Source organism: Pelodiscus sinensis, chromosome 6 (genome assembly GCF_052426305.1).
Source record: "Pelodiscus sinensis isolate ZL-2025 chromosome 6, ASM5242630v1, whole genome shotgun sequence".
In the NCBI taxonomy this organism is placed as follows: Eukaryota; Metazoa; Chordata; order Testudines; family Trionychidae; genus Pelodiscus; species Pelodiscus sinensis.
In genome coordinates, this window is record NC_143057.1 from 6,105,404 (window position 1) to 6,117,887 (window position 12,484).

Sequence of the window (12,484 nt, forward strand, 5' to 3'; positions counted from 1 at the left end):
TAGGTGAGAGGGGTGTGTGGCTGCCTTGGGCCACTCTTGCACTAATCAGTTAATCATTGGGCTTTTTGTAAATCTGAGAGCATTGTGTCCTCAAGTCTTATTTCTAACAGCTGTCACATGGAAGAGTGCTTCATTGTATTATCCTTTCACATTATACAAAGGGATATCTCATGATGACGAAAGTCAGCAAATTAAAGATGATGAAAAGGAAATAGGTTTTTTACATACACTCGATTGCACCATGTATTGAACTCATTGCCACAAGATATCGAGAAGGCCGAGAATTCAATAGAATTAAGAAAATGATTATTCTTGATTGGCTAATGAGACTATTCAGTTACTTGACATACATAAAAAAATTAAGTGGTATAGATCCTCATCTCTTAAGAGCATAAGACCACTACTTCCTGCCAGGGGATAAGAAGAAACTTTCCTTCTATATCTATCCATTATGGAGTTTCTTACACAGTCCTCTGAAGCATATGGTATTGTCCAGCATGATAGACTAGACAGAGAGCTAGTGTCTGTTCTAGTATGGCAATTCCTATGTATTGGCAAGTGATTTCCCCCTCCTCTCCTTGTTTTTCATTATGTCTTGAAATTGTTTGCTTTCAAAAAGGGCTCCAACTGACCAGTAACTATTTCTGTGAGACTGATTTCTTGTAGTGCCTGAGGTACAATACATTGGATTGCTTCATACCTCTGCTGACTTTCATAGTTACGCTGTTTCAACAGTCTGAAGAAAATAAGGTTTTTTTTCCTAAGCCTCTGTCTTTTGAGGTAAGTCTTAAAGACTCGCCTGTTGCTCTAAACTTCCAGAGGATCCCTGAAAATATTTTTTTGCCTCTTGTAGGGTAACCTTATCTTCAGCCTCCAATTATAGCAGAAATGTTAAATTATCTGTAAAACAGCATTATCTCTTCCTACTAAATCATAGCAACATGTAGAGAAAGTAATGAGGAAGTGAAATTGAGTTGAGGGGAGTTTTCTCTGAGGGGAATGTCTAGCTGAGTACGTATCAGATTCTGAAAGCCTATGGTGACTAAGTTTGTAGCTTTTTCTTTGCATCAGTAATTGACGTAGCCCTTTTTGTTATTAAAAAAAAAAAAAAGAGAACGCAGCACTTTTCAATGGGTTGTAGTCTGGGAATCAACCAGTTCCACATCGATCTGCCAGCTTCTAAGAGGTTTCTTGCCTAGTAGAGTTTTGCAACTCTGCAATTATCTTGAATTGCTACAATAATTGCAAACAAAATTATGAACACATTGACATGGCACAAGTTATTCAAATGCTAATCCTGCCTGGTACCTGTATTTGACATGTATGATCTTGCTGTGTGGGCAGAATGAAGATACCATATATCCTTTTCAAAAAGTACAAGAAGAACTATTCTGCCAGTATCTATTGCATGCTGGCAAAATCTCTTGATCCCCCCAGAAGCAAAGATTTGAATTAATGAGTTCTTTACTCGGTGCATGCAGGTAGCAAACAGGCAAAGGGAAATTTGGAAGCATACTTGCAGAGAAAAGACATGAACTAAATTGCATATGTCCCACTCAAAATTGGTGTGAATGGGTGAACATTTTAATTCATTTCTCCATTATTGCAATGCGATGCTTGTCAATTGCAGTAAACAGTGGTTCTGCACAGTGCTCATGTAAATGTCTTGAGATGTTTTGAGGGATAACAGGAAATCAATGAAATCTGCAAATACAGGAACATACAAGATGCTCCAAACTAAGACAGACTTGTATATTGTGATAGCTTGCTGCACTGTGAAAGGTTAACCATTTATAGTTTTAAAACAGAAGAACATGTGATACTTCGAATTTATAGCAAGATCTTTGCCTCTTCTCATTTTTTGTTAGAATTCTGCTACCTTTTATTTTCACTGTGCCTGAAGAGTCATGTATGGAGTAGTTGGCCATTTGCCCAGTAAGCCTATTGGTCATGTGCAGAGACTTGTTTCTCTCTGTTTTTTTTCCTTGCATGACTTCATCTTAATTTAAAGCCATGTTGTTCCCTATAGCTCAGATTTTTTCCTCTTTTTTGGAAAAAAGTAGACACTAAAATACCTTTCCTTATCTCTTCCTTCCCCCTCTTCCTCTCCCCCCCCCCATCAATGTTACTTAAAAGGTACATTTTAGCTTGTTAAATGTATGCCACAAGATATGCACTTTGGCAGTTAACTTCACTGTGAACTTTAACTTTCATATCCTGATTTCTGAACATTTAGCCTGTAGCTTTAATATTGCAATTTACCTTTGAGTGAAATTAAAATAAAAACCATAGGTGTAAGCGTAGGCACTACTGATGAAGAGTTTAAAATTACAGATAGTTACTGTGAGGTTGGCCAAAGACTGGGCATGGCCTCAGTTACTTCAATTTAATCAAGTATTTTTTGCCTTCATACCTCATTTTTCTCCCTCTTTTTTCATATTTCAGAAGTTTATTTTTTTCTGTTGGTTCTCAAAAAATGTTTTGGAACATGAAAACACTTGACAAGGATCTTGTCATTTCATTAATCCAGTATGTTGGCTAATTTAAAGCATAGGTATAGTGGTACCAACTAAAAATTACCACTAATCTTGCATGTGTATAGGTTTATTATGGTACAATTACACTGCAGGAAGGAAAATATTTAGTGAGTTGAACCAACCCAAGTAAGATAAATCATGACCTTTGTTTGTGTGACTGATTTATATTACTTTCCAGTCAACATCTAAAGTGCTTGGGATCACTTGTATCCTTTATACATGAAACCATAATTTCACAGTTCTTTAGGCAAAATTGAAACAGATTCTGCAGTGACTAACCATGGTTCTTCATTGATGCCAAAAATCCTTAAGTTCTTTAGATTTCCTGTGACATCTTTCACTGAGCCTCTTCCACTCTAGCCAAACCTTGTTCCAGTTGTGCTGCTCTTTTATTATTCATGAAATAGTACCCGAGTTAAAGCTATTCTCCTCCTGGGACAAGACTAATATCACCACCTGTCTTGTATATATTATTTTTCTATTTTTAATATTACAGTCTTCAGATCTAGCTACTTAAGTATTTTAAATAGTGGAGATTGTGCTTTTGTTGACAGAAATGGGGAATCAGAGGGTTAATTCACTTGCATTAAGGTGTGTAGTTACTTTGGAAAACAGCTGCTGGATAGAATGCAAGGTCCACATTTTCCAGTTGTGTTACAGCCCCTAATGTTTGTACAGTATTGGATGGGAGGGAGGGGGGAGAGGAGTGAAAAAAATATCCAAGGATTGCAGGATAATTACTTAGAGAGTTTGAAAGGATTACAGTTTCACTAGGAAAAAGAACATTCAGGAGAGAACATGAGTAGTTTATAAATACGTTTAAGTTACAATGAATGGTGAGAGGAATTGATTCCATTTCAGAAGGTAGGACAAGACATTATTAGGAACTGAAAAATTGAGGCAAAATAGTAATAACTTTTGTACATGGAAATTGAATAACAGAACTAACTATCCAGGGAGAGGTGCCATCACTGCATATAGTCAAAATGATGTGAGAAAAGCCAGGAATAGTAGAGAACCTATATGTAAAGGGTCAGATTGCTTGCATCATGCAATATTTTTTGCCCCTGTTAATTAGTCTGTTTTGATTACTGTATTTAACAATAAATATACACTTGGACATTTTTGCATTGCCCCTGAAGGTTTATTATTACTTAGTCATGTTGTTTCTGAAGTATCATCTTAATGAGTGTGGTGGAAAACTTACTGAGGATCATACAATTTTCAATTCCACTTTAGCATCAAAGTGCTTTTTGTTAGATAAAGAAAAAAAAAGTAGTTACACTGAAGAAAACAAAAACATCACAACTGTTTAAATGGCTGCCAATGGTATTTATGCTGGTGCACTGGGCTGTGAAGCATTTCAACAGTTACATTAACTGAGGTATATTTTTGTTGGTGTACTTCATGATGAACCTGTTGCAAAATCATTTATAACAGTTTCCAAGTGTCCTGTGAGATGAAATAGGCTTTCTGAGCTCAGAAGAGGATTTTCATCAGTGTTTTTAACAGAAATAGCACATGATCTTAACAATTTGAATGAATGAGAACAGATCCAGAGTTCTGAGATCACATATGTATAGGAGATGTCTGATAGGCAATGCACATTTCATAACTTGGAGTGTTTTCTCAATCATGAAGGAATCATTTTAAAATACTGCACTTACATAGTAGCTAGAGTTTTACCTGAAATGACTCCACAATTTTTATGCTTCTAAATAAATACCAAAACGATCTATTCGGTATTATGGACTAGTGGTGTGAAAAATTAATTTAACACAGAAAGCTTGAGTTATTTGAGTTGCATCTATTTATTAAAACATTTTGAGCTTTCTTTTCATTTCTTTTTATTGTATACATACACTTGTTCTGGATATTTTTGACTTCATATTTCAGGGAAAAAGACTAGAGCTCTTCAAGTTAAGTTTCAAACAGGAGTTTATAGTTTAGAAGTGCTAAGGCTTTACAATTAATGCCACTTTAATATACTGAAGTGTGTTAAAATGTTAGAGTATGCTTATTATACAATATCAGTCTATAAATTAAAGGGTGCATACTGTGCATACATTCAACCCTTAATAGTTTCTTTCTGTATGTGCTTCTGCCATGTTGGTATTGCCCTAAAATAAGGAATCTTGAAAGTCTTGTTATAGTTGATGATGTTGATGTCTTGGACAAATTTTTCTGCTATTGTGGCTTGTCCATACAATATAAGTATTAAGCCTTTTTTCTCCCCTATTGTAGGTATGTGTTCTTTTTGGATCCATGCAATGTAGACCTGGTAAATCGGAAGATCAAATCCATTGCCCTGTGTGTTGCAGCTTGTCCACGGAAAGAGCTAAAAACTTTGGTTGATGTTCAGAAATTTGCAGAAACAAATGGTATGAGGAAAGCACATCTATTTTTTCTTCTGGAGCCAATATTTATTTAGTATTCATAGATATAAGAAAGATAAAGGTACCTTAGACTTAGCAGAACTAAAGATGAATTGACAAAACATTATGGGAAATACCAAGGGGAATAGTCTATAGTATTTTTTATACATCTAAAAGTAGTCATTTCCTTTTTAAAGTTCATTTTCTTGAAGAAGAAAAAAAGACAAACCGCACAGGAACTTGATCAAAGGGGTTTTACATTTTATGGGCATGTGCTCCTATATTCTGAAATCTGCTCCAAGTAGCCTTCCTTCACTGTTGAGTCATTCTAGCAAGTAGTGGGCAGGTGAGATCAGTAGTGCTATTGCATTGTGCTAGAATATGGTATCTGCCAACAAGTGGGAAATAATTGTTTTTATTCAGTACTGAAGCGCAATTCCTTATTTTTCAACATTTTTATTGTGTTTTGTGCAAGGTAAGTACCAGGGAAACTATATTGCTGAATGAAACTAACTCAGTGTCCGCCCCAGGAATTCGGCTGCTTTATCTATGCTGCTGTCCGTGTCACCATCTTAAGGCACGTTTAAGTGAATGGATTTAACGTAGAGTTAAGGAATTGTCTACACCACAGTGTAGGCAGGTGACTAACATTGGGGCTTCAAAAGGGAAGGAATCCAAATGTAAATATGGAGCAAAAATCCCTTCTAATTATTCTGTCATTCGTGTTCTTTTCCTTAAACCTTGGCACTTGATCTTTTTGCACCTTAGGGCAAGGCATTCTGTTCATTAGCTGATAGTGACAGCATTACTGTTATGAGCACAGAGCAGAGAATCTTTTGCCCGAGAGCTCCTTTTGGTGAAAGCAAGGAGGTGCTGACTTCCCTTAGCCCTTTAGTTGCAGGTATCTGAGGATGGCTTTATTTTATCATACTAATTTTGACTTCCTCTCATTTTTGTCTTGTGATGTACAGCAGCCTTCTAATGAACGGAAGGATTCAGATGGAGCATTTAATTCTTGGAGCCCCCTGAAATATTTAAACATGGCCACTAGCATTTTTTTTGTCTGTGCATGAATAGGGTTGTGTTTCTGTATAAGTCTAACTTATGTTGGGAAATCAACATGTGTTTGTTATCCTCTGATAACTGTGGTACATTTGGCATGACTGTTGTCAAACTGAGCCTAAGGCTACATGATTTTCTAAAATGTACTGCATCTTGTGCTAATGGTGATCCAGGCTAATCAAACCTCCTTGGCATTTGCTATATGAAAAACAACTGCTTGTGAAATATTTTAAAATTGGCCTTAAATGGATTTGCCTTGTTTCTTGTAAACTTAGCCCAGGGTATCTGAAATCTAGCACTTATTGCAGGGAGGTGTTAGTAAAAGTACTCAAGGTCTCTCATCCCTGTTTTCTAATCCATATTTGCTCGGTGTGACCTTGGGCCAGCCATTTAGGTCTGAGGTAAACCGATTAGAATGTTAATAATACATAACTTAAATAGAGGAGATGCTGAATCTAAATTGAGCGTTCATGTTGTAGCTAAGTCAGGGGGCAAAAAAATGTCAGCACTATGCAAGAGTGTGAGAATAGTTACGCTTAGAAATCTTATCCCTTGATGGTACTTGCTATATCAATAGGGCAGGATCCAAACCATGATTCAGTTAAACTTGTTAATTGCTAGAAACTTACTGCTGCATTCTAAATGCAGTGAAATTGCTAGTTATAGCTCCATAGTTAAGGTTGAATTGAGTCTGGGTTGAAGCAGATGCAGCCTTTTTCTTAAGTACGAAGAATAGTGTGTCCATACCAAAATTATGGCATCTGTGGAATACAGGATATTTCTGAGAATTTGGAAGTAAATCCATTAACTACCTTGGATTGATATTAATTCAGAATGGGACTATAACAGGTTTATACTCACTGTTGGAGCGCCTCCTGCTGGCCATGTGGGAATTGGCTCTTTCTAGCATGGGAGCGCCCTCCTCTGGTGATGCCTCACATGCCATCACCCACCTACTCTGTCTGGCTCCACTGTGCCCTGACCCATGTGCCTCCCAGACCACAGCTTCCTTCCCAAGGATACTACACTCTGGCGATGCCCACTGCTGGGTTTCTCCCCTTTGGGGAACCGGCAACCCCCCAATCCCACCATTCACCTCAGTGACCCACTGCAGTCCTTAGTCTAGCCCCTTCATTCCAGGCAAATGGCAGTCTGAATTGGCCACTCACATCATTGGCAAGAGGGGTGGACATGTGGCCTGTTTCCCCCCCACACCCCTGGCCGCCCCCGTAGCTCTAGTACCCTCAGTGCCTCAGCCCAGGAGCTAATCAGAACAGAGCTCCCCTGACCTACCCTAGCACTGCTCTGTCTACAGTACCTCTCTAGGTGTAGGCAGCAAGTCCTTCACTCTGTAGAGCTGTAGAGACACTAAGCTCCCTCTGCCCTGTAACTCATTTTGTGCAGCCCAGCTGGGTCCTGATTGGCTGCCTTAAGCCTCCTCCCAAATGGCTCCTAACACAGCCCTGTCCTAGGCCCGTTTTAACCCCTTCTTTTCCAGTGTGGGGCAACTGCTCTGTCACAGGAGCCTTTAAGAAATGTAGTGTGTGTTTGGTGTCAGATCTTGTAATGTCAGATCTTGTAAGACAAGCTTCATAATGGAGTAACACATTCTTTAAACTTGCTGCTTGTTTGGACACCATTGAAATCTTGTGCATGGCTACGTTTGAATAACTGGATTGTAATTAAGATAAGCTGATGATTGTTGTATATAGTTAGGATTATATCATATTCCCAAACAAGAACTAGATTAAGGTGAAGGAAGGTTGGAAATATATATGGACATTAAAATGAAAAAATACTACAGGGATATTGTAACTATCCCCAAACCAGTCTCAATTTCCTGGTTTTATAACTTCTCCAGGATAAAGTTTAATTCAAACATGGCACTACTAATGTATGGAAATGCACAGTTAAAGGATCCAAACAACCTTAATTCTGCCCTGTCGTGACTCATGCAGTAGAGGTATAGTTGTCATGGGTACACAAGGTGTTTGTTGGCCAGATTCAATTAAAATAATTTTAAAGAATTAGATTTTTTTTCTTCCTCATATGTCCTATAGGGTACATCTAAACTACATCCCTTTTTCGATAAAGGAATGTAAATTAGACGTATCGAAATTGCAAATGAAGTGGGGATTTGAATTTCCCGTGCTTCATTTGTATAATCGCATCATGGAGCTTTTTCGAAAGTAAAACCGTGGTCTAGACATGGTTCATTCAAAAACGGCAGGCTTTTTCGAAAGATCCTGTAACCCTCAAAAAAGTTACCTTAATTACAATCCAGTTATTCAAAAAATGAGGGTTACAGGATCTTTCGAAAAAGCCTGCCGTTTTTTAAAGAACCATGTCTAGTCCGTGGTTTTACTTTCGAAATGGCGCTTTTTTGAAAAAGCACCATCACGGGATTATGCAAATGAAGCATGGGAAATTCAAATCCCTGCTTCATTTGCAATTTCGAGACGTCTAATTTACATCCCTTTATCGAAAAAGAGATGTAGTTTAGACGTACCCACAGTGTGCATTTACCATTGCTTATCAAAAAGTATCTTTAATTACACATGTGCTATGAAAACTTGGAGTCAAAATTTCTGGAAGTAGGAACCTAAAATTAGCCATTTACATCTAAACAAGTGGTCTGATTTTTTTTTTCCAAAGTGCTGAGAGTATGGCATCTGGCATTAACCTCGGTGGGAATTGCTGGCTGTTCAGCACTTAAAATTAGGCCATTAATGAGTGAATGTGGATTTAAGAGCCTAGAATTAGGCTTCTATTTTTGAACATTGTGGCCTGGATCTCTCTTGAAGAGGTCTGTAGCCAGGCCTATCCAGCAGAGTTCCAGATGGATGCCATGTCTGGGACAGTTACTGAAGTAAGACACTAAATAGAAAAAAGTCTGCTGCAGAGAGTAACCTGAATGAGAATAGAAAGGAAAATCAGCTTGACTAGGTGCTGCTCAGGCATCTTTCTGAGTGGAGGGTTAGGGCATCACTGGTTTGAGCCACACCAAGAGCTACCACTCGCTGTATTACTCCAGTAGGTTGAAAACTGAACTGAAGTGACACTGAAATAGTCGTCTTATCAGAACTGGGTTCAAAAGGCCAAATCTTCTGCCTTGGTAGAGATTTCTCTTGGTGGATATGAAAATAAAATGCACATAGCTATTGTGAAGAAATGGGAAGCTGCTGTAGGCAAGGGAAAGGATTGTCTCAGGGGTCTCTTGTCTGCAGAGCAATGGTCTCATATGCACAATAATCAAAGCACCGCTTTGAAGCATATCACTGGTGCTGGCCTTAAAAACAGAGTTTGTATGGGTCGGAGATAATGTGGAGTGAATTGTACATGTTTTCCATATTGTTTGGAAATGTGCTAAGGTTAGAAAATGTTGCTTTTCACTCCTGAAAACTGTTAAGGAAATCACAGCTAAGGAATTATTAGTGGAGCTCCTGGCTGTGTTGTTGGGCTTCCTAGTTCAAGGCATGTTGCCAGGGATGAAGTAATTTTACATTGCTTGGTTTCTGCCAGACCTCATATAGCCTAAAGCTGTTATTTGAATATAAATACAATTTTGAATGGTTGTAATAGATACAAGTGATGTTTTGCTTTGATTGTTTATGGTTGAGTAGTGCTGTATGGAGGTCTTGGGGGCACTCCTCCACAGTAGCCTAGAACTGTCTGCATCTGTCAGCACTGTCCTGTACACTTTTATAGTGAAAACAGAAACAAGTCTGTAAAAAAAACCCAACACAAAACATGTTTGTGTTCTGCTCCTGGGGGTGGGAGTACAACCAGTGAACCTTTCTCCCAGGATTGTGCTTGCATCAATGAACTCTGTATTGCACATAAAGTATACTAAAAAGCTACGCTCATTTTTAAGCTTCATTAGAAATCTGTGGGAGTGAGGGAGGTGGGAGGCGGGAGGCGAGAGAATTGCTATGTACCAAACAGAAAGGAAATTAGTAATGTTTGTGTTCAAGCTTCTATCTACTGATAAAGAATGGAGAACAGAAGACAAAAGAGCTCAGACAGCATTCTTCCTTTTTTTTAATAAAGGATTACAGCTGACCATAAAATACATCTTTAAGGCTTCTCTGCTTGCCATAGGATAGATAAATATTTCTTAATCTCATTTTTGAATCCAGTTAGTTGCTGTGGTAACCATGATTGGATATCTCAGCTATTCCTCCTGTGCAGTCTTATATATATGGAAACCTTTATAAAGATTTAAATAATGTCTCGTTCCTTGGAACTCTCTTGTAGGCTCTAGAGAATACTCCCTCCTTTAGTCTGAATCCCAAAACTATTTAATCGCCAGTTTTAATTTCTCCTTCCCTCTGTGTTTCCTCTTTACTAGTGCTCACTATATGTTCCTGCGAGACAGTTAGGAGAGCAATAAACCCTGTATATCCACCTGCCTGTTCTCTTTTCTTGAAAAGTGTATTTAACGTTTCGGAGAGATGCCAAGTGGAACTGCTGGAACACGAAATCCACTGTATCTGTAGAGCATGCAACATAGTGAATCAGTGGTCCCCAACCTTTAGAGGCTCCGGGGTGTGGGGCCACTCACGTGCCGGGCGCCCGGGGTGTGGGGCCACTCACGTGCCAGGCACCCGGGGGCGGGGCCGCATGTCCGGGGGCACACCAGGGGATGGGGATGCCCTTGTACCCAGCGCCGGCATGTGCCCCGGGCCGGGGCTGGGCTGCCTGAGCCACGCACCTGGGGCCAGCACCGGCGCCGCTCGAGCGCCGCGCACCCGAGCGCCCGCATATGTCCCGGGGCTGGAGCCGCCCGAGCACCGCGCACCCGGTGCTGGTGCGTGTCACGCGCCTAGGGCGGGCGCCTTCCGTGCGCTGGGAGCGGGGCCGGCCAGGTTGTCAGCGGGCGCACATAAATGCCCCAGCGGGAGCCATGGCGCCCGCGGGCACTGCGTTGTGGACCACTGTAGTGAATGGTAGAGTCTGGTCTTATCCCACCTTGTCTGTTGCCTCTGTCACTACCAGCTAGAACCACCTGTAGTGAATAGATAGGAGTTCAAGGCCTTTGGCTATTTCCCAGTTAGTCTCTTTACTGTTGCCTGTAAACAGAACCGTGGTAGTGAAGTCTGTGATGTTCTCGTGTGCACCATTCCTCAGTTCAGATAAGCCTCTGAATTAATGGTAGGTGAAAACATATGCAAATGCGCATGCGCACACACACGCACACGCACGTGTATCTGGCATAAAAGGTCTAAATGATGTGTATTCTTGCTGCATGCATCATTGTAGCAATGTGTTCTTCCTGTCCTTAAGCTTTTGCAGCATCTTTTTGCAATTCCTATTAATTGTCGCAGTGTTTTTTTGAGTACAAGGGTTAATAACTACTTAGTATCCACATGATCAGTCCTAAGCAAAACAGAAGTTAGGATTTCAAAAGGAATCCTGTTTGCTTTCCAAGCCAGCATTCACAGCTGGGGTTCTCAATTTTTCTGGATAGGGGCCACAATAAAAGGAAATGCTTGTCTCCTGGGTCACTTCCTCTTCTGATCATGGGCACATCAGAGCTGTCTGGTCACTGGACCGGGTGTTTATGCAGAAAACGAATATTCGGAAAGTAGCTAAAAATAAACACTGTACCTTCAGAATACTATTTAGTATCAGACAGTAGCATGACTAGTAGGCCCATGGACCACTAGCAAGAGCCCTGCACCACAGCATAAGAGCTATTTTGGTAAGGCTCAGAAAGAGTAGAGCTCTCAAGTCAGTCCTCTAGAAAATGCAGTTTGTGGGCACTCTCCTGAATTCCATTGCCAAAATGTAGCATACTGTACTCTCACATGCACAACGTCACAGATGAGCAGCCTCATGCCCTTGATTGCTTTTCAGTTGGATATTTGGATTCTACTCGGAATGACCACTTAAACCAGTGGTGTTTCTGGGCAGTTATGCCAAGAAAGGCTGATGAGATCTGGATAGAGAACTTTTATCTCTTGCAGACTTGGAAGCTCAAACAGTAGCTAAATCCCCCAAATGTTCAGAAAACTGCCACCAGACCCGAATAGCTTATATACAGTCTTTACTAACCCAAGGGTAACTGCTTGTGGGACTGGGGGAAAAAGAATAATTTCCTTTTTTTTCCTCCTCCCCCAAGCCACAAAGAGCATATCTACTGTTGGAGCCCTGTGACTGGTATTTCTGTCTGATGCCTTCCCATTTTGAAAGGATAAGTGTTTAGCAATGGATTTCCTGGCTCCATCTCCACTCTTTAACCCAAAACGTTCATGAGCAGGGATCTGGACAGAAGCCATGCAAGGCATTCTGCTGCCAAAGGGCAGGGGACATGTTTGGTCCTTGGTAGATGTGAATGTGGGGCTGGGCCTTCTCTTAATACAAATACCTTTATAGATCATTGCTAAAAATGAGAAACAGGGGGAAGCACAATTAAGACTTCTACGTTTGTAGAGATAACTACATCATAAATCAGTAAATGAGTAACCTTACTCCTTTCCCTGCCTCTGTTGTACTGATTTTGGCATC

At 40.1% G+C, this 12,484-nt stretch overlaps 1 protein-coding gene across 2 annotated transcripts in view; it reads left to right on the forward strand.

Annotated features, from left to right (window-relative positions):
* SLC44A1 (solute carrier family 44 member 1) overlaps nt 1–12,484 on the forward strand; it is a 78,144-nt gene that overhangs the window by 33,496 nt on the left and 32,164 nt on the right. For both annotated transcript variants that reach the window (XM_089779156.1, XM_075931356.2), the window contains exon 4: nt 4,782–4,918. In XM_089779156.1, coding sequence (XP_089635282.1) covers nt 4,782–4,918 — 137 coding nt within the window. The remainder of the gene's footprint in view (nt 1–4,781; nt 4,919–12,484) is intronic.